Source organism: Raphanus sativus, chromosome 4 (assembly GCF_000801105.2).
Source record: "Raphanus sativus cultivar WK10039 chromosome 4, ASM80110v3, whole genome shotgun sequence".
Lineage (NCBI taxonomy): Eukaryota > Viridiplantae > Streptophyta > Magnoliopsida > Brassicales > Brassicaceae > Raphanus > Raphanus sativus.
The window spans coordinates 3,124,888-3,145,054 of NC_079514.1; the positions used below are offsets into that span (position 1 = coordinate 3,124,888).

Sequence of the window (20,167 nt, forward strand, 5' to 3'; positions counted from 1 at the left end):
GATTTGGTTGCAGACAGTAAAACCCTAGGAGATTTGTGAGGTTTTTGAGAGGTGGGGATGAAGCTTTGTATTGTTGTACTTAGATGGGCTGATAAATAACAATTTTAGGATTTTCTAATCTTTGAAAGCCCAATAAGGTTTTTGCTAATTTGGGCCTTAAAGAATTTTTCTTGGGTAATTATATTTGAAAATACAATTTAATTTATATCACACAAAAATAACTCATTCTGTGATTTTCTTTGTTTTTTGAAATAGTTGATATATTGAAAGTCAATAAATCATACAGTATATTCAAGTTTAATATGTTTTGATTTTCCGGCAAGAAGTCCATTTTTCTGGTTATGCAAAAAAATTAATCATTAAAAAAAAGGCTTTAGCTTTGACAAAATCTTTGCGTCGTCGGACTTTTACTAGTTTGGTAGGAGGGAAGTAGTAGCACAAGCATATCCATCCTTATCATTAGGACAAGTCAAATTCTCATGTTTTGAATATCAACAGTCTTAGATACACATTTTAAAAAAGGTTAAATGGACACAAGAAAATCCAACTGCCTAACACTTATATTGTTATTTTTGTTTCTGAATTAATCGTACAAAATTTCACTAAATAACACAATTTATGCGTCTTTTTTTATCTTACACTTCAACGGTTTCAACCTACTTTCGTCTCGTAGTGTGTTAGTTATTGAATGTTGTTCGGTTGTTCCTTCAACCTAAAACTGGTAAAAGAGTTATTTTAGGTGAAACTGTGAATTGGTCCTCTTGCGGTACTTCAATTAGTCAAGTCGTGGCTTACGCGTTAAGTTTCAAAAACTCAAGCTTTGACTTTTCAGAACAAAAGTAAACCTTTGTTTTGTTGTCCAAACTCATCGCCACCGAAATGTTTGATTGAAATGCAATTTGTTTTAATCTCGGGATTAATATGTCTTAAAAATTAAAATATCTAGCATAAGTAATCATATTGCTAAGCAAAAAATTTTAATTAAAAGGATATGAATAGGATGATAAAAAAAAGAATAGGATGATAATAATATCTTGAGAAATTTGCATGTTAGATGTTAGTTATAAACGCGTAAACAGTCCCACGATATATTTTTTTTTAAACACACATTCTTTCTCAAAATTCTAATAAATTATTTTAAAACTAAAACCATGATGAGTATAAGTGTGTAATGTAATAGCGTACATGGCAAAGTGTCGTAGAGCGACCTGTTCAAGTCACAATACTTGGTCAACACGCCAATCGTGAGATGGCGCTGGTGAAATCCGACCTAAGTGATGAACTCATTGAGTCATGACCACTTCCTCGTAACTTAAGCATATATATATACTCCCTCTCCTTTATCTGATATCCAACATAAACATAACTCCTAATTTATTTTCTTAACAAAACAACAAAAAAACTATTTCCCCCGAGAAATCTTCTAGTTTATTACCCGACTACTTCGAAGCTCCGTATTGTTTCCTTGTCCGTACAACGTAAAGCAGACAGAGCAAAAGAAAATGAGGAGATCTAGCTGGTCTACTATTTTGATCGTGGTGATGATGGTATCGTTGTTGGTGTTAGAACACCTCGTGGTTCCTGCCGCGGCCGGGAGGGTTCTGATGGAGAAGCCGGGAGAGGAAAGAGCGACGGTGATGAGTGTTGAGAAGATGAAGTCGACGGTGGGTTCCTGGTTTCAGCGTTTGGCTTCAGGTCCTAGTCCAAGAGGTCGTGGCCATTAAATTAGTTTTTTTTTTCTAGCGGGAGGAGATCAACACCCAACAGTGTCGATATAACTAACCATGTTCATACGTATACCAAAAAAACAGCCGAAATTGTATTCAATTCATTTATTTCTTCGTTTGTAGTTTTTTTCTCTGAGGAAACTAAACCATCAATATACATGTACATCCTTACTTTTGCTGGTTGTTAATTTCAATAAGATTGTGTACTCTTGAGAATTATTTTGTGGTAGTTGGGAAAGGCCTCAAACAAAAAAATTATTGTAAACGAGTAAGCCTTGCACGCCAGCTTGCGGGGGGTCACCTTCCTAACATTTTATATTACATAGTTTTTGCCACATCCTAAGGACAACGGAGACGCCTCTGCAACTGGAGAGTTTGAGTGGGAACAAAGCATGAAATTAAAATTAGGGGGCAGTATACCAAATATCCCAATTTTTTTTAACAAAAAAAAAACTAAAAATTTAGGGAAAAAGATTATCCAACTTTAGAATGATTTAGTGATAAGCGTTTCAACAAAAATAAATTGTTAACTAAACCATTTAATGGGAACATAAAGCCGAATAAACTAAGCAAATAAAAGGATTCGTTGTGCACATAACAACCATTAGGATAGCTCTTCCTGAGAGTAGTTGACTGCTCTTCACTTCAAACTTTGGATTCACTCCTCTCTATAGTCTGGATTTTCTTTCAATATGATGAAACCTTCCAGTATGGGAGACAACGGAATGTACCTGTGACCCGAAAAGAAAAACATTAGATTCCAAAATGCATAACAGAGTTTCTTCTTGAGCAGGAAAATGATTCTAGAGGGAACAACATACTTGTCAGTTGCGAGCTCAGCTCTCTCCCCAGCAGCAAGGAGAACTGGTGTTGAGTGCGTTTGGAACCCAGTGATTGTCTTGGGTCGACCTGCCTGTCCAACCACATCAACCGCTTGTCCCACCCGCACTGGCACGGAGATGGGCTTCAGGTTCTCATCCACCGTCAGCATCATCCTTGGCTACACACTCAAACCGTTTGTGGTTAATACACAAAAAAAATCGATTTTAACAAAGAAATCCTCCTCGGACAGAACATGCACTCACCTGCATCGCCAGAACGAGGAAGTAGAGCACATAATGGTATTTCCCCAGTATGATGGATTTCATGTCAAGGCATGCATGCAACAACGTTACTATACCAGCAAGCGCGGTTCTAGGCACACAAAAATACAACACACATATTCAGGATAGAGTTTTAACAAAAAAAGATACAACACCAATCTTTGAAAATAAAGTATTCACATAATATTATATAAAAAACTTACGGAGATAGCAAGAGCCTTTCGGAGTGGAAGGGGCTAAGAGTTAAGAGACCCTTTCCCATATGCACCAGCCCTTGAGCAATACGCACCTGCAATCACAACTTAACAAAATGAGAAGAACTGTGTTTATTACACGAAAAAAGAACATCAAATTTTAACACATTACACAGAAGAGAAGGCTGGCATCCTTGTAATAATAGCTGGAGAGGTTTCTAAGCATGCCGGCAATCCTTGCGTTGTTAGTTCCAGCGCCGATCAAACCAAGGGAGATAATTGCTGACTGTAGGAATCAGATGAGAACATCAGTCCAGCGCTGAAGATTAAGTCGAATGAAATAACTACTACACCCTGAATCTTGAGTGGTGAAAAGATAACTCACCATGGCAACTTCCGAATCTGTGTCATGGCTAAGCCGGCTCAAGGTGTCCATAACAGTCACCTGGAATCATGGAAAATATTAGAGAGTATTCTTATAAAGTAAAGTAAAATCAGATTTAAAAAAAAAAAGTATGTTCACCTTTGGGTTTGATATACATAGGAGACCAAGGGCCAAAGGCACCGCTCGACGAACGTTCTGTTCTCCATACTGTAGCACGCGCTCGAGAGAACGGATCGCCATATCAAGACCCAATTCTTCAGACATAGCAACCATCGCTAATCCAAGCACAGCTGGACCCTGGTGGTTATCACCTTTCTCCAGATGCTCTCCACACTGAGCCAGAAGGTCTTGGACCTGAACACTTACAGAGTCAGCAACTAAACTAGAAAGCAATTTAACCACTAGTAAACTAGATTAGGTACCTTAAGGACATTCCCAGTTCCAGCATACGCACAAGAAAGAAGTGTCATGTCACAATACTTTCTGATTTTCTCATTGAATGTCTTTGAAACCTCTGCGGTAGCCTCCACACTTTCCTGCTCGATATTGGAACAAAGTTATAACACTGACAAGCGATAGAAATAACAGTGTAATCAAGTACACGACTCGTTGCCTACCTGTTTGCCAAGGTACAAAAGTCCAAGTCCAAGAGGCAAGAAACGAGTGAGGGCTTCACCGAGTTCTGCCTCACTCCGATCCATCAAAGCAAATATGATGGACTGTGCAACCTCTTCGTTACACGAACCGACATAAATCATCCCCAAACTGAGTGCAGCAAATGCAATCACATCGAGAGGTGCTTTTGCATCATTTAGTATTGGAGACAAACTGCTTTTTATCTGTCCAAATAGTGAGGGCATGTTATTGTCTCGTTAACAGAAGATTCAACATAGAACTGTAGGTAATAAGTGGAAACATATCTTCACCTGATCATTTTGGGAGCCCGCATATGCAATCCCGAGACCCATAATAGCACCGATTCGAACAGATGAATCCTCTTTGTCAATATATTCTCCAAGAAGGGCCAATGCCTGAGAAAGAAATGTGAGTGAGAAGAGTGTGTGGCAGCACAGAGGCTCCTCTAAATCGAAAAAGAAATCAACTCACAGGATCACAATCATTCTTAATGCCGCAGTTAACAATCCCAACACCTAGAAGAGCTCCAGCGATGATTGGATTATCATTGGTATGGAAATATTTGTCGAGATGAGTAAGTCCAGCGTCCACATCCCACAATAGAATCATACCCTAGCATTAAGAAACAACGAGGTATCGTTAGAGTTTTCACTTTAACGAAGTGAACACAGCTAGTCAATCTATTATGTAACAAGAGGCATACCAGACTAGCAGCTGCACTGGTCTTGCCATGTTCTTTGTTTTTGAAGAGCCAGTTTCCAGCAGATCCACTGGTCGAATCTGATGGCACTGTCATTAATTTGTCCTGCAACAAACGAATAAATATATCAAAAGGGCATCCTAGCTTAAAATATTTATTTTCATTAAGCACAGAATAAGAATCTGAGATCATACCTGGCCAAAACCAGCATTTACAAATGCATTCACAAAAGTGGCAGCCAGATTTTGTCTAGCGGAGTCCGCACTTGGACCAGAGCTAGCCCTGCCATCAAGCAAGTGAGCCTGCAAAAGTTCATAAAATAGATAAGAAACACTGACAAAACAGATAATGTGACCAAATAAACCAATAACAGGCCTAATTTTGATAAAACTGATATACCTTGTAGATGTCTTCAGGGGTCTTGGCCTCCATGACCTCAATATCCCTTGCAAGCGTCAGATATCCTTCGCTTAACTTAGTGTTATTAACAATATCCTGTAACATTTCTCTGTCAACATCATTTTCAACCATCTCAGGGTCAAGCTCAAAGGTGATGCCCTGCATTGGGGAATTATAAGAGAAAAAGATAAATAAGAAGTAAGTCATCACTCATCAGGTGCTGAATCTCCTCAGTGATGTTAATCATTATTCATAAACACTTACATGACGTGATATCATGTAGCAGAACTGTTTCTTTCTTAGCAGATCAGTGCATGAGGTAAATACTTGCTTCACATACTGCAATAAGGAAAAATATATCAAGTAAAAAAAATACATCACTTGGAGAATTTTCCAGTTGTCTCCATGGTGCAGAGAGAAGATATTAAGTTATGTATGAAGATTAGAAACCAGACCTGCATGTTATCAAGAAACAGTGCAATCTGCAGAGCGTTTGGATATTCTTCAAACTTAATGTAGATCATGTAAGCAATATCTAAAACCAGCATGTCATCCGGTCCTGGAAGGTACCTACACAAATAGAAACATATCAAAGGGGGTGGTCATGTGTGAGCTAAACAACCAAAGCTCATGAGAGCTCATCTCATAAGAAAATTAACAGTGAGTAATCTAAAACGACATATGAGTGTATAACACTAGTCAAATGAATAAGATGATCATATAAAAGATTACTTGGCTGCACTCGTGAGATAGTTGCACGTCCTCCTGAAATTAGTGCGGTCAACATGCTCAAGTAAGAGATCAAGATCCTCAACATCCATTAAGAGGTCAACAGCTTCAGTTTCTGCATTATGCTGCAATAAAAATGGAATCATTCAGAGATAGGCAAACACAAGAGAGGCAAGTCTCAAGACTATAAATGAAAGTTTTTATTAATTTAGGTACACAACGGAACCGAGAAAAGTAAGCATGACAGGGATCTCACCTTCATGTGAAAAGCAACAATTTGCTGCACAAGATCCATTAAGTCCTCAATAGAAGACTCCTCACCCTGATTTCACAAGAAAAAAAAGAATAGAGTAGAGAAGCACATTGTCATAATATTCATTAACGAGCCGGTAGAGAAAAACCAAACATAAAAGTATTCATGACCAATTCTGTTTTCTAACCTGACGAACTGTGTACTCTTCTGCAATCTCTCCAGCCAAATTCCTGACATACTCGTGACCCCACGATCCGATGTCACCCTCTGATCCAGTCAGCCTATATCCTAAGCTTTCCTGAAAAGGAGATAAATATGAAGGTGCCATGAGAGTTTGGTTTGGAAGAAGATAAAAAGCTTTTATGTATTTTGTTTTAATCTTTTGGAACAATAGCAGTTTACTCACTGTAACAAGGTTTTTTTTGAGATGAATAAATTTAAAATTCTTTTCAAAAAAAAAAAAGAAAAGAGTGTTGAATAACAAAAGCAAGCAACATAAACTATGTCAAATTCTACCAAGAACCACAAAATACAAATCTAATTAAGGAATATCATTAGCGTAAACAGAGAGATAACAAAAAGGAAGCAATCCAGTGATGAGAATATGAAACAAATAGCGATATGTTAGAATATATATGTTGTACTAGTATAATAGGAAGAAGGCACATACCCTTTCACCCTCAGCAGACATGGTCAGTGCCAAGACAGACAGAATATCAGCCAGCAATTTCTGCAAATACACAGCAGAATGAGCAAGACGATGGTAATAACTTTCTTGAAATGTCAGAAGATGTACCTTGAGATCGGACTCGGCCATATTTTTATGAAACTCCTTAAGAGTTCCATAGTGAGGACGGAGAAACTTGAGGGGTTTTGGAACCGACGTCATGGAGCTTGTTGAGGCACGGATCTCCTGCCTACAGATGAAAAAAACATAGACCTCGGAATTAAAATTAAGATTAAATCATGAACACAATACTTACAGCTCCAATGAAGTCGATGAAGATTACCTCATGCTTTCGAGAGCAGCCTTCTGCAGTTCAGGATTAGGGTCTTGAACCCTCTCAACATAGAGCTCCAGGTTCTGCTTCAGTTGCAAGTCCTCTTCCGACTACACAAATCACATCAGATGCAAAAACCAAGTCAATTTGCCGTGGCTTTCAAAACCAATTAACAGATTCTCATCTAAAACCCTAAATCTCTGAACAAGAAGCTACATTACTGCAAAAATCTACAGCTTAAAATCGGATCCTAAACAAACTTTGTAGCGAAAGCAAAGTTACCAGATTCTAAACAGAAAGTTCAAAGAGAATGAGAAGAAAAAAAAATGTTACCAGATCCTCTTCCTTCTTATCATCCTTCTTCTTTGGATCCTTGGAAGGAACCTTAGTCGTAGCTTCATCTCGCTTCGCACCATCACCAACGCTGTTCGGATCTGGACCTGGAGCCATCTCAATCAATTGGGCGCTCGATCAATCTGTGGAATCCTCGGAATTTGAAATCTCGGACCAATCGAGCAAACCCTAAGTCTTTAAAGTGCAAGTTAGAGAGGAATGATGCTTTTCTTCCGGAACTGAACTGTATGTAATAAACTAAACAGATACAAGTAAAAATATATACACACACTTGCGGAGAAGATTACCCATCCATCAAGATTTCCATTATGGACTCAGCCCATAAACTATCAGGCTAATTAATGGGCCGGACAAAAATATATTATATTTCTCGTCAATGCGTTTTTAGAAAACTAATTTATTTTTTGGAACAAATGAACTCTATATGATTATATTTTTTTTTGAATAAAAAATCCATCTGTTTGTGATTATTCACGTCTGATGATTTTAATTATATAACTTTGAGCTGTTTTAAGAAAATCCATCACAATAATTTTACTTCTTCTATAAGTTTTTTTCCCTACTAATTAATATGTAGAACTAATCCTAAAAAGTAATTTTTAAGATTTAGAATTAAAATTTTTGATACAAAACCTGATAAATTATTAATCAAATACCAGACTAGAAATTTCACAAAATATGATATTTATGGAGATATATCAAATAAATAATTTCAAGCGATTTAACTAAAAAAAACTATCAAAATGTTATAAAAAGGTTAAAATTTATAATTTATAATATTTCTAATAACAATAATTAACCAAATAAAAATTATAATTAAATAAAATTAATCAGCTCAAATTTCTAGTTGAATACAATCCTTAATATTTACTTTTTAATAAATGGAAAACAAAACAAAAGGAAAATAATAAAAGAGAGAATGAAAACAAACGGAAAGGGCGAAGGCAAAAGAGGCAAGAGGGCAAAACACCGTCAACGAAGAGAGACAGATAGAGATCGTGTCTTCTCGAAACTTCCACGAGATTCCCTACTTGTAAGAAACTTCAATTGTGAAAGTGAAAGAGAAAGAGAATAGAGAGAAGACGTCGACAGAGAGATATAAACCCAGAAAAAAATACGTTTTTTTTTTAATTAAATCACAAATCAGATTCAGGAAAACGTGAAGAAGCCAAAGAGAGAAGAAGAAGGAGGCGAGATGGGTGTGGATTACTACAAGCTTCTACAGGTCGATAGAAGCGCCAGCGACGATGACCTCAAGAAAGCTTACAGAAAGCTCGCCATGAAATGGCATCCCGACAAGAACCCCACCAACAAAAAAGAAGCCGAAGCTAAATTCAAACAGATCTCCGAAGCCTACGATGTAATAATGTCTCTTTCTCTTATATTTCTCTGCTCAAAAGTTGATTCCTTTATTTGAATTCATCCCTAAAGTTGTCGCCTTTCAATCAATTAGTCGCACAGATTGCTGATTTTTCACGATTTGATCTTGTGGGTTTGCTAGATTTCGTGTTAGAATCATAGAATAAAGTGAAAGATGGTTGCTTTATGTTTGACCTAACTCTAGGGTTCTCAAGAGGGTGTGTAGGATTGTTACTTTGATTCGGCTTTATGTAGCTACACTTTGGTCTTTGTATTGTTTTAGGTTCTTAGCGATCCTCAGAAGAGAGCGGTGTACGATCAGTATGGTGAGGAAGGTTTAAAAGGGAACGTTCCACCTCCTAATGCTACTGGTGGTGGTGGAGCTTCCTACTTCTCCACAGGATTCAACCCTAGAAGTGCTGATGATATATTCGCTGAGTTTTTCGGTTTCTCGACTCCCTTTGGTGGAGGAGGAGGAGGAGGTGGTGGTGGTGGATCAAGTCACCACAACCACCACCACCATCATCATCATCATCAGGCTGCACCTAGGAAAGTGGCTCCTATAGAGAACAAGCTCCCTTGTAGCCTTGAAGATCTCTACAAAGGAACCACCAAGAAGATGAAGATCTCAAGAGAGATTCTAGATGTCAGCGGGTAAGCAATCAAATTGATCAATGCTCCTTTGCAATACTTAATCTATATGTTGCTAACTTGCAGCAGAGCGACGCAAACGGAAGAGATACTAACCATCGGAGTGAAACCAGGATGGAAGAAAGGCACCAAGATCACATTCCCTGAGAAAGGCAACGAGCATCCCGGAGTGATTCCTGCTGATCTCGTCTTCATCATCGACGAGAAGCCGCACCCGGTGTTCGCACGTGACGGCAACGACCTGATCGTCACGCAGAAGATCTCCCTAGCTGAGGCCTTAACAGGCTACACCGTGAACCTAACTACTCTTGACGGCCGAACGCTTACGATCCCAGTCACTAACGTGATCCATCCGGAGTACGAAGAGGTTGTGCCTAAAGAAGGAATGCCACTTCAGAAAGATCAGACAAAGAAAGGCAACTTGAGGATCAAGTTCAGCATCAAGTTCCCAGCGAGGTTAACTACAGAACAGAAGTCTGGTTTCAAGAAGCTTCTTGGGTGATGATAGTCAAGATTGGGTTCTAATGCCCCTCCCCCACCCCCCTGTTGTTTAAATTATTTTTTCAAGATAGTTCTTACAAGATTTGGTTATTATTACATGTCCTCTAGAAACAAAATTTTAAAGTTTAAAAAAAAAAATGTCTTTTGTGTGTTTACTACAAAAGTGTTCTATCTTTTATTATTTTCCCCTGTTTAGAGATAAATGAAACTATTCTTTAGTAAGGGGAGATCCAATGCCGTGACGGCGCGTGGGGAACACGAGGAAGAAGCCGCCGCAAACAACGCCGATGATGAAAGGCAAACCGGTGAGGAGCTCCTTGGTGTCTTCGGAAGGAACAGGGAACAAGCAACGGATCACGTTCTGATCGAACATGGAGATTGCAAAGAAGACGAGCATTGACATGATTGCATGCATGAAATCAATAAACCTTAGCTTATATTTTTCCTTCTCTTCCTCAGTTAGAGCGATCGTTCCATCCATCACCATTAAACCACTAGGCGTCGCTAATCCGTACCTGACCTGTTAAGAAAAACACAATTATCATGTTTTCAAAATGTAACTTGTGAAAGAGTTTACAAAAGGAAGCATGGCCGGTCCTAAGATTTTAGAGGATATAAATAATTTTGTAAAAACTTGAGCAAAAATAATAATAGAAATTTTGTAAAGATTTAATAGCTTTTTTGTACGAATTTGAGAATTTTTGTTTATATAAGATTATTTTTAAATTAAATTGTGGTCATGTCTCATTTCGCTATGTCCAAAACAGCTCATGAATGGGAGAGAGATGTGTTACCTTGCCGCGTGGGTCTCTAAAGGAGTCGGTGAAGGAAAGGAGGAAGCAAGAGACGGCGCAGACGAAGACGAGAAAGCAGGTGAGCCAGCGGCTAGCGACGGTTGGACACTGACCCTGATGGGTTAGGACAGGGCACATTATTTGAAAACCCATTACAGAACCGGTGGGGAGGAGATTCGAGAGATGAGCTGTTCCTTTGAATGCTTTCCTCGCCACTTTCTGTACTTTCGACTTTGGTTTTCTTGGTGCCTCTGGTAACGACGCTATCAACAAGTGCTGCGTTTCCGCCATTACCTTTTTATATTTTAAACTAATTTACCCTGCAAAGTTTGAATGTCTCTCTTTTGGACAAGGTTTTATGGGTTCTTTTGTGTTTGTGTCTTGTTCGTTGAGCTGTTGTGTGTCAGGTTTCGAGGTTGATATTTTGTTCTTCCATTTTTAATGTTTCTGTTGCAGGTCAGGGTTATTAACAGAAACGTAAAAACGAAATAGAATTGGAGTAATGAAACAAGAAAGAGGAGTTTTTCGTAACCGAACGTTGATACCGTTTCCTAGTATATGTAAATACTAAAATTACTTTTATTACATTGATGATATCAAACATATGTGTTTTCGTTGAGATGTTACTTTATCACTATGTATTGTAAACGATTATACTAAACATAACTCCATGAAATTCATTTTAAAATATCATTTATACCGAAAATGTTTACAGATTTCATAATATAAACAAAATCACAACCTTTTAAACTGTTCTGAACCTTCTTTATTGATGGCATTCAGCTGATTGACAATCAGGTATGAACTTTTGTTCTGTTTACTAAACAAATATATGGTGATTTTAATGATTATTCGTTTCAACATATATAACCCAATATTATTTTTATGCAGCTCAGGTATAAAACCAATTACATAAATTAATGTTGGAGTATTAAAAACGTTTAATGAACAAAACTCCTGGACGAAACGTACGTTATGTTTAATACAGTTTAGAGGAATGCCCGTAAATCATATATATAATGCCTGAGTTTTCTCTCTTCTAATAGCAGCCACGTCAGATTATTTTTATGGCTGTGGGACCCACGTTTTTTTTTCTGTTCGGTTTGATCATTAATTTTTCGCGCTTGGTTTGAAGATTTAGGCGTCTGATTTTGGTATATAGGCGTTGGTTCGATTATTTACACGGTTTGGTTATATAGGAAAGTTTGGTTACTTAACAAAACTCTGCGTTTTGTATTTGACTAGCTTAGGTTTCATTATTATCTGTTCGACCCCTCAGCCTCGCCGTCTCCGTTAATCTTTCCCTGCAACACAATGTTTTTCCCTGTGAACTCTTAAGCTTCCATTCCATTCAACGTATTCCTCTTACTTTCGGCAATCAATGTTTTTCTCATTAAACCCAATAACTATGTCGACCTCTCCGTTTCCTTCACGTTAAACTATTATCCGGAGTGGGTTCTGAGTCGGATGAACCTTCACAATCACTCTCTGTTCAACTTCTTAATCAAGCGTAGAAAGATTCTGGGATAATGTCTTCTTCCGATGCTATGACTGAGACTCTTTTGCTCACCATGGAAGTCTAAACATCAACCGTTTCTTTAACCGACAGGTGAGTATATTCACATGCTGCGTTATTTGGATTACTTATCATATTTCATATAATATCCCGGCTCTCATTCCTTCTGTAATCTGTGTGTGTAGTGTGGAGATGCTTGTGAACTTGGACATCCTTGGTCACTCCTGAATCAAATGAGGTTTGGTGACCTCTCATGATAATAATAATAAAATCTGCTGTATATATATTTGTATTTGAAAGTTATGGTTATGATCTTTAACCTCTGGTGTTCAGAAAAAAAAAATATTAAACCTATATTCTACATTTGTAGTATGTCAGAGACAAGGTTGCGTATGCACTTGGTCACGGTTTGAAAGTAATTGCCTGTGTTGGCAAAACTCTTGAGCAGCGAGAGGATGGGCTGACCATGGATGTTGTCGCTGCTCAGACTAAAGCTATTACTGGTATGTATATCCATCACATTTTCAAACACTTTTTTAATCTCTTTTAGCTATTTAATTTCGTCTGATTTGAGATTAGGTCCTTTTCTTATGATATCATGTGGTGATGACTATTTCGGATGAGACAGGCGAAGCTGCATTTGTTGGTTTCAATGGCGAGATGACAAAGCTAACCAACATCTAGGCCTCTCAGGCTGGTCCTCTGCTGGTACCTCTCTCTCTCTCTCTTATATCTTCTCAGTCATCCGAGCCTCTCAAGCTACTCTTATGTTTCATACTCTCGATTAAAAACATTGGTCTTATAGGCTGAAGATGGAGAGAACCCAGAGATAGTTAGCTCCCTCAGTTTACACATCCCAGGTCAAAGTTATGGACTACATTTCAAAGTTGTGTATTCGTGTCCCTTTTTAAAGTTTTGATTTCTTTATTAGCTTTGTCTTTCGTGTTAGGGATATGGCTAACACACACGTGAAATTTGTGCAGAAGTTCGTAATGAGAAGGAATCTTTGGTGAGCAATTTGGAGGGTCAAGCGAAATTAATTAACAGCAAAGAGACGCAACAAAATATGATCTTCTCTTCTAAAGAATATGCTGAGCAGCTTGAAAAGGCAGCTTGAAAAGGCATTGCCTTTTGCACTTTTATTTTTGGTGCGTTTGTGGTGGTGGCAGATTGTTATTTTACAGATTCTCGGTGGCTTCATTGGTTTTGCAGGAAAACATGACACTGATGAAAGCTCTAGCACACAGAAAGTAACCATCTTTCTCTTTTATGAGTTTGATGAGTGTTGTTTTTGGTGAATGTTTGTTTTTTGTTTTGTTTTTGGGTTGCAGTAAAATTATTGAGCTTAGCGGGGTTGAGTTTCAGAAACTAAGGATCAACTTACGGAATGTGCAGGAAAAGAATTTGCAGCTTGCGCGGTGTGTTCTCCATCTTTCTATGGTTCAGTTTTGAGATGATTAAGAAATTATGTACTTCATTGTCTTTTATTTTTTCCTGGCAGGAGCTTAATACAAACAGAGACAGAGTATGCTTTTCTGGAATTGAAGTTTGTATTTTATTTTTCCTTGCAGGAGCTAAAATCAAACAGAGACAGGGTATGCTTTTTCTGGAATTGAAGTTGCTCAAAACGAGGCTTTCCTATTTCATTATATTGCAACTTCCTTGACCAACTGACATAGTGTACGTTTTTAGCTCAAACTACTTCAGCATGAACTTGGCTGCAAGAATGTATTACTCGAAGCCAAGAAAATGCATATTTAAGGCAATAGATATCAAATTCTTCGTTGATAAATTCTGATATTCAACTCTGTTTATGTCCATCTTTCGAATTATAATAAACATATGTTTTCGTAACTATTTGTAGGGATTTTATCATTAAATCCATGTGTTCGTGAATCTGGACAAGTAACAGAATCTGCCAGGAACATGCAAGTCTGTCAGGTCATGCAGCCAACGAGAACAAACGCAAACGCCCGTGAGTGATTCTGGCAAGGCCATCTAACCGTCAATCTTCTCTACTTCGTACTTTATTGTCTCTTTGATATGCTGTAAACTATTTCTTATTGGTGTAAGAATTACAATGACTTCTTTACTTATTTACCAATGTCCCCAACTTTATAAACAGTAAAGTTTAACTTCACCAATGCATAATTGTCAGTCATGTAAACATGATTTGTATTACTCTTTGACTTAAAAATGAAGATTACAGCCTAAAAAAATACACTTAAATCTATTCTATTTTAAGATTTTATAATAGTTGCAAATTCAGTTACAAACTCTGCAATATTAAAATAACTTTCACTGAAGTGGCACCCAAAAACACCACCAAAACAATAAAGTACTAATGGTAACACATAAAACCACAAACAATTATTTTTAACAAATTCAGAGAAACAGCAAACGTATGATCGTACTTTCGGGATAATCCAAATGAACACTAAAAATAACAGATTCATAAACTCACCAGTCACCACAGCATAACCAGCTTTAGCCACAGAAAGCGACCAATCCACGAACCACATAATATACAATTCTACTCACACCTACTGCACAGTTTCAAATTCAATAACTTCGCAAGCTACAGCAACTCCTTGACAACTTACGATTAAAACGAAAGTCAATATCCCCGCGCTTGCGCGGGGTTCGGCCCCTAGTGTATATGTAAGTTAACTAAGATGTCTCTTGTAGCGCTATCTAGCTAAGATAAGGATATGACGAAATGGGTGTGCACTGCCACTACGCTTGACCAATGCGATTTATAACCGGTTATCGATCCCATACTTTATCTCGGGTTCAAAGAAGAGATTAGAAAAGACATTCACATTGGTCTTCTATGTACGAGTCTTCCTCCTCTAAACCAACCTCCGTGAAAAAGTTGAAATCATGCTTCAAGAAGTCTATGGTATTGTTTCTAGTAGTAGTCCAAATGCGTCAAAACGGTCAGTGGGAAACTCTCGCGGTACTACACGGAGAACAGCGATTGAGAATATGGACCGGGCCGGATAAGGTTGGGCTATAAATTGTTATTGGTGTGTGTTTTTTTCTTTCTTTTTTTGGTCAACTATTGGTGTGTGTTTAAGTTAGGTGAATTGTAAGAAATCAGGAACAGAAAAGTGGAGCTTTCTGATTAGGTAATAGCTCTTAATGTTATGAAGTTTGGATACTAGATATTTAATTTAGCGCAATGATTACAACATTTGATGGTTGGTCCACCTCCACCCTATAGCCAACCTTCATTTACTCATACTCGGTCACATTAATTTGCATTCCGAGGATCGTTTTTTAAAAGAATATCTTATCTTCATCATGTCTTTATCTTGCACCAAAACTTATACACAGTGTATAGAGTAATAGCAGCGGATGTGAATTCATGAATGTGGTCATAAAGTTATATTTATAATTTAACAGATAGACAAGCATAGACTAGACAATAATAAAAGGTATAATATGACTTCAGATCTTCAATATTAACGGGGGGAGAGGGGGATAAAATTAGACGAAAAAAAAGAAAAGAAAAGAAAAGCTGAGGTTCCTTGTTATGCATGAGAAGTCTACGTGAAGAAATAGAATAATGACTGACTTTTTAACTTTCTTTTTCTCTTTCTCAAAAAAAAAACTTTCTTTTTCTTCTTATACATATAAAATTAGTTCTCTACTTTTATTTATTCATTTTCGATATATTACATAAAACAAATTTTGTCACCGAGTGGTATTTTCCTTTTTCATAAGGCACATTTTCCAATGGATTTATATTGTTGTAATTTTGAAGTCTATAGTGAAATTATCATATATATATATATATATATATTATTGTTGTAATTTTGAAGTCTATAGTGAAATTATCTATATATATATATATATATATATATATATATATATGGCATTATATATCACTTCTAACTTGGGAAAAATAATATCACATCTAACATTTTTTAGAATAGATTGCCAAACAGTTACTAAGTAGTTATAAAGATGGAAAAATGAAACTAATTATTAAATTTTCATTTCCGCGCGACCTTGAATTATATTAGACAAGTAGAATATCATCAAAAACCAATACCAATATTCTACTGTTTTCTATCGTAATATACTGTCTGTATTGTATATTATACATGGAGACGTTGAGAAAAAGATGTATATACAGATGTGTAAATTATAAGTATAAGCTTATGTAATAATATCTTTACATACACTCTAGGTTGACATTGGACCTTAACTTCTTTTTCTTTTTTTTTGTTTCTACCATACCACGTCTAAGCTCTCACAGACCAGCAATTGGCACATTGCTCCAAACCCACTCCATCTCATATTCATTTAGACCATATACGTTTATAAGTAAATTATCCGATTAATAAATTGGTTAGTTGCATATTTTATAGCTTATGTAGCACACAAATTACGACCAGAAAAACGTATTTTTGGTCGTAACTTCCGAATGTTAATCCTAAAAAAAATCAGAATGTTTTTTAGCAAGGGTTATTAGTTAGAAATGTTATTGTCGAAAAGGAAGCTTACACATATTCTTTCATAATACTTTGTTTTTCTTTTCATATATGTTTTGTTCGATCAGTCTCTGTCTATTTCTCTCTCTCACACACCAAACATGCCATGTAGAAGCCAAACCAAACTTACACCCCAAGCAATCTTTCTTCCCTTTCTTACGATAATCATTTATTAATCAATCTAGAATATCATTGTATTTAAGCAAATAGAGTGTACAATGTTCATTCATTTAAATATGGTTACTCAAGTATGTATATGTATTCCAATATTTTAACAATGTTATAAATGTAAAATATTGATTTTTGAAAGTTTCATAGTTAAGTGTCCTTACACTTTACTTTCAAGTTGTAGGTGTACCTCTCCCTCTCATTGTTACTCAACATGTATGTTTCCTTGTTTCGACATACTTGTTAACAAACCCAAGTCTTAAAATAATACTTTCTTACTGAAGGTATACACTAGATTTGTGTACATTATAAACTTATGAGATTTAATAATATTTCTTTTCGGATTATATCATCTTTCTCTCTCATGGATAGTACAAAGTTAAAATCAAGTGCCAAAAAAGAGCAATTAACTCAACTTAAAAAGTGGTGAACAAGAATTCTATTCCTTCCTCTTTCTCAAGATAACCTCAAAGAGTTCTACTTAGGAAACATAAGCTTTAGACATCTTTAATCTTTTTCCCTTCTCTCCATCTCTCTTTCATGCCTTTGTTTATTCTAATGAAGTTGTGAGAAGTGGGGACGAAGAGAAGAGAAGTAATGCACAAGAGGAAACTAAGAGAGACAAAACATTATGACTTGGTGCAATGACAGTAGCGATGTTCAGACCGTTGAAACAATCATAATTCCCTCCCCAACAGTGGTTGAGTCTCCTGAAGCCTCATTTCAAGTCTCTTGTCACAAAACATGTCCTTCTTGTGGCCATAAATTCAAGTTTCATGAACAGGTTCTTGTTTTTATCTAGCTATATTCAGCTTATATACATTTGGAAACCATTCGATGATATTAATATTGATTTATTGATATGAATAAAATTCTATGAGTATAGGCGGGGATCCATGACTTGCCGGGACTGCCTGCCGGAGTGAAGTTCGATCCGAGTGATCAAGAGGTATTGGGGCATCTTGAAGGAAAGGTAAGAGATGACGCAAGAAAGCTTCATCCTCTCATCGATGAGTTTATCCGTACCATTGACGGTGAAAATGGTATTTGTTACACCCATCCTGAGAAATTGCCAGGTGATTGTTTTTATTTATGCATTAGTCTCAGCAATTATCCCTTTTTATTAATAGGGAATACATGTTTTTGTCTTCATGTGATCTAAACTATCTAGCATGAAAAGGAAAACCTCATCATTCATGGCTGGTTACTAATTATGGAACCTTTAAAAATTGACTATAGATCTAAATTTTATAGTGCAACAATCATCTTACTGAACGATCATGTCGTTAGATTAGCGAATTTTATACCGTCCTGATCGATTAGCTTTATTTTCAAGTCATTAATTTAAATGTTAATTAACGATAATGTGCAATATACGGTTAATTATATTATGACGATCGAATTTTGTCATTAATTTTCAATAGCTAGTAGAGTAATTAGAGTTTGTTAAAAAATACGAAATGAAAAAAAAAACTACAAAAAGAAGAAGAATGGTATCATATTTTCTAACAGATTTAAATGTTAAATAAAAAATAGCTAACGTGTATCCAACCCAACTGATTATTAGAGTGTTGTACCTTTTTATTTCGTGAACGGATTGTGTATATATACACATTAATAAATGTTCACATATATAGGTGTGAGCAAGGACGGGACGGTCCGTCATTTCTTCCACCGACCATCAAAGGCATACACTACGGGAACAAGAAAGCGACGTAAAGTTCACACTGACTCTGAGTCGGTGGCGAGACACGGTGGCACAAAACCGGCAAAACACGGCCAGTTCTCACTGGAGGAAGAGTGAAAGGCTACAAAAAAATCCTAGTACTCTACACAAACTACGGTAAACAAAAAAAACCCGAGAAGACTAATTGGGTAATGCATCAATATCATCTTGGCACCAACGAGGAAGAGAAAGAAGGTGAACTCGTCGTCTCCAAAATCTTCTACCAGACTCAACCACGCCAATGCGGTGGATCCCTTGCTGCTGCTGCCACGGAGAAGGAGCGGCCTTACCTCCACGGCCATCATCTCGGTGGTGGTGGTACTGGTAGTCGCCATCTATATCATAAAAATGGTAATGTTAAAGGCACCGGCGGTGGAGGATCTGCCCGAGCAGTGAGTATTACAACAATATTCCGGCGATTATCTCATTTAATCAAAGCGGGATACAGAACCATTTGGTTCATGGTACCCAACCTTTTATTCCTTAAAGAAGAGAAATAACTTTATATGGATGGTGGACGGTCGTAAAATAAGAGACGCTCAATAATCTAAGCATTATATATATTATACTACATTAATACATTGAAAATAAATTAAATTACAGTGCAATTTTATATACGTAACTTTTTGTTATCACTGTTTTGCTCCTTTTTGGTTATACTGCTTTGTACAATTTTATTTCCTCGAGCTGATTATAAAAGAAATATACAAAGATCTCTCTTTCCCTCTTGTACATAAATCAATTTGACATTCTAACTGGTAACCATCTCGGAAATACGAGGAACAAATAGGAAAGGAATGAATAGGAATAAATTATGGGAATAACGAGGAACGATTATTCCATATCAAATTTAGTGAGGAATAAATTTGTTCTTTAATTCTCTACAATAAAAGGAATGAGAAAGAATGAAAAGGAACGACTATTCCTTGTAAATGGTAAAATTTGTTAGGAACATTAAGGAATGCATTTCTCTTCATTCCTTGGTCACCAGTTAGACCCTTTGTCGGCAATCTATGGGGTACGGTAGCTTAAGAACATCTTTAAATAAGGCCAAAAAAAGAACATCTTTAAAGGTGATTTATACCAAGGTTCTACTCTTTAAAAATAAATGAACTAAAATCAAAAAAAAAAAAAAAAAAAGTATGAAAGAGACTAATGAAAAGTTTTGTTTTGGAGGGGTTTGGACCATCTCCAACTATTAGAAATCATGTAAAATTCTATAAAAATAAAAATATTCATATTTTTAATTGCATGTCATGTGAAATGAAAAATGTTTAGAAAATGGTTCTAAAACAAGAGTTGTTAGACCATCAATATTGCGGTCTTTACGAGGGGTATTAGGGGGGGGGGGGTCCATCAAAACGGGAGAACAGAGGAAGAAAGTCTCCAAATAAGAGACGTCTTTGCTTTTGTTTTAGTACTGTTCGCGGGTTCCATAGACACGTGGTGGTCTGCGATTGATCCATTTT

At 36.7% G+C, this 20,167-nt stretch overlaps 4 protein-coding genes, 1 long non-coding RNA gene and 1 pseudogene across 10 annotated transcripts; 4 read left to right on the plus strand and 2 right to left on the minus strand.

Moving 5' to 3' along the window:
* The first annotated feature begins 1,403 nt into the window (after positions 1-1,403).
* Positions 1,404-1,868, plus strand: LOC108855052 (PAMP-induced secreted peptide 1-like). Its single transcript, XM_018628753.2, has one exon. It carries the CDS (start codon positions 1,503-1,505, stop codon positions 1,722-1,724), a length of 222 nt encoding a protein of 73 aa, XP_018484255.1. The 5' UTR covers positions 1,404-1,502; the 3' UTR covers positions 1,725-1,868.
* Positions 1,869-2,201: 333 nt separating this feature from the next.
* On the minus strand, positions 2,202-7,716 carry LOC108855051 (26S proteasome non-ATPase regulatory subunit 2 homolog B). Its single transcript, XM_018628752.2, has 23 exons — positions 7,461-7,716; positions 7,137-7,237; positions 6,923-7,043; positions 6,797-6,856; positions 6,314-6,424; positions 6,130-6,195; positions 5,877-5,998; positions 5,600-5,714; positions 5,409-5,483; positions 5,145-5,303; positions 4,940-5,047; positions 4,749-4,850; positions 4,517-4,657; positions 4,336-4,440; positions 4,027-4,248; positions 3,832-3,945; positions 3,548-3,763; positions 3,410-3,469; positions 3,197-3,310; positions 3,034-3,119; positions 2,813-2,921; positions 2,549-2,727; positions 2,202-2,458 (listed from the first exon to the last, which is right to left on the minus strand). The coding sequence occupies exons 1-23, from the start codon at positions 7,575-7,577 to the stop codon at positions 2,386-2,388; spliced, it is 2,676 nt and encodes an 891-aa protein (XP_018484254.1). The 5' UTR covers positions 7,578-7,716; the 3' UTR covers positions 2,202-2,385.
* Positions 7,717-8,390: 674 nt separating this feature from the next.
* LOC130510782 (uncharacterized) lies at positions 8,391-10,086 on the plus strand. 2 transcript variants are annotated; one of them, XM_057007429.1, is made up of 3 exons: positions 8,391-8,841; positions 9,124-9,494; positions 9,561-10,086. In XM_057007429.1, exons 1-3 carry the CDS (start codon positions 8,677-8,679, stop codon positions 9,991-9,993), a joined length of 969 nt encoding a protein of 322 aa, XP_056863409.1. In that variant the 5' UTR covers positions 8,391-8,676; the 3' UTR covers positions 9,994-10,086. The 2 variants fall into 2 exon arrangements, with proteins under 2 accessions (XP_056863409.1, XP_056863408.1); XM_057007428.1 differs by having other exon boundaries at positions 8,395-8,841; positions 9,558-10,072.
* A 114-nt stretch (positions 10,087-10,200) lies between these two features.
* On the minus strand, positions 10,201-11,106 carry LOC130494326 (protein DMP7-like). Its single transcript, XM_057007430.1, has 2 exons — positions 10,787-11,106; positions 10,201-10,512 (listed from the first exon to the last, which is right to left on the minus strand). The coding sequence occupies exons 1-2, from the start codon at positions 11,075-11,077 to the stop codon at positions 10,201-10,203; spliced, it is 603 nt and encodes a 200-aa protein (XP_056863410.1). The 5' UTR covers positions 11,078-11,106.
* A 695-nt stretch (positions 11,107-11,801) lies between these two features.
* Positions 11,802-14,464, plus strand: LOC108853059 (uncharacterized). 5 transcript variants are annotated; one of them, XR_008944045.1, is made up of 9 exons: positions 11,802-12,395; positions 12,488-12,540; positions 12,673-12,805; positions 12,931-13,010; positions 13,108-13,188; positions 13,286-13,552; positions 13,634-13,720; positions 13,874-13,982; positions 14,167-14,464. It is a non-coding gene; the product is annotated as an uncharacterized LOC108853059 (long non-coding RNA). The 5 variants fall into 5 exon arrangements; XR_008944046.1 differs by lacking the exon at positions 14,167-14,464 and having other exon boundaries at positions 12,882-13,010; positions 13,874-14,064; XR_001949661.2 differs by lacking the exon at positions 14,167-14,464 and having other exon boundaries at positions 13,634-13,742; positions 13,874-14,064.
* A 3,024-nt stretch (positions 14,465-17,488) lies between these two features.
* On the plus strand, positions 17,489-19,390 carry LOC130510560 (NAC domain-containing protein 73-like; annotated as a pseudogene).
* The last annotated feature ends 777 nt before the right edge of the window (positions 19,391-20,167 follow it).

Bases quoted from the DNA above. Each gene is read 5' to 3' on its own strand.
- LOC108855052 (XM_018628753.2), top strand. From the start codon at position 1,503: ATGAGGAGATCTAGCTGGTCTACTATTTTGATCGTGGTGATGATGGTA.
- LOC108855051 (XM_018628752.2), bottom strand. From the start codon at position 7,577: ATGGCTCCAGGTCCAGATCCGAACAGCGTTGGTGATGGTGCGAAGCGA. The intron at 3,946-4,026 runs GTAGGCAACGAG...AATATCGAGCAG, and splicing joins TTTTGTACCTTGGCAAACAG to GAAAGTGTGGAGGCTACCGC. The intron at 3,120-3,196 runs GTAATGTGTTAA...TTGTGATTGCAG, and splicing joins ATGCCAGCCTTCTCTTCTGT to GTGCGTATTGCTCAAGGGCT.
- LOC130510782 (XM_057007428.1), top strand. From the start codon at position 8,677: ATGGGTGTGGATTACTACAAGCTTCTACAGGTCGATAGAAGCGCCAGC. The intron at 8,842-9,123 runs GTAATAATGTCT...GTATTGTTTTAG, and splicing joins AGATCTCCGAAGCCTACGAT to GTTCTTAGCGATCCTCAGAA. The intron at 9,495-9,557 runs GTAAGCAATCAA...GCTAACTTGCAG, and splicing joins GAGATTCTAGATGTCAGCGG to CAGAGCGACGCAAACGGAAG.
- LOC130494326 (XM_057007430.1), bottom strand. From the start codon at position 11,077: ATGGCGGAAACGCAGCACTTGTTGATAGCGTCGTTACCAGAGGCACCA. The intron at 10,513-10,786 runs GTAACACATCTC...TTTTCTTAACAG, and splicing joins TTAGAGACCCACGCGGCAAG to GTCAGGTACGGATTAGCGAC.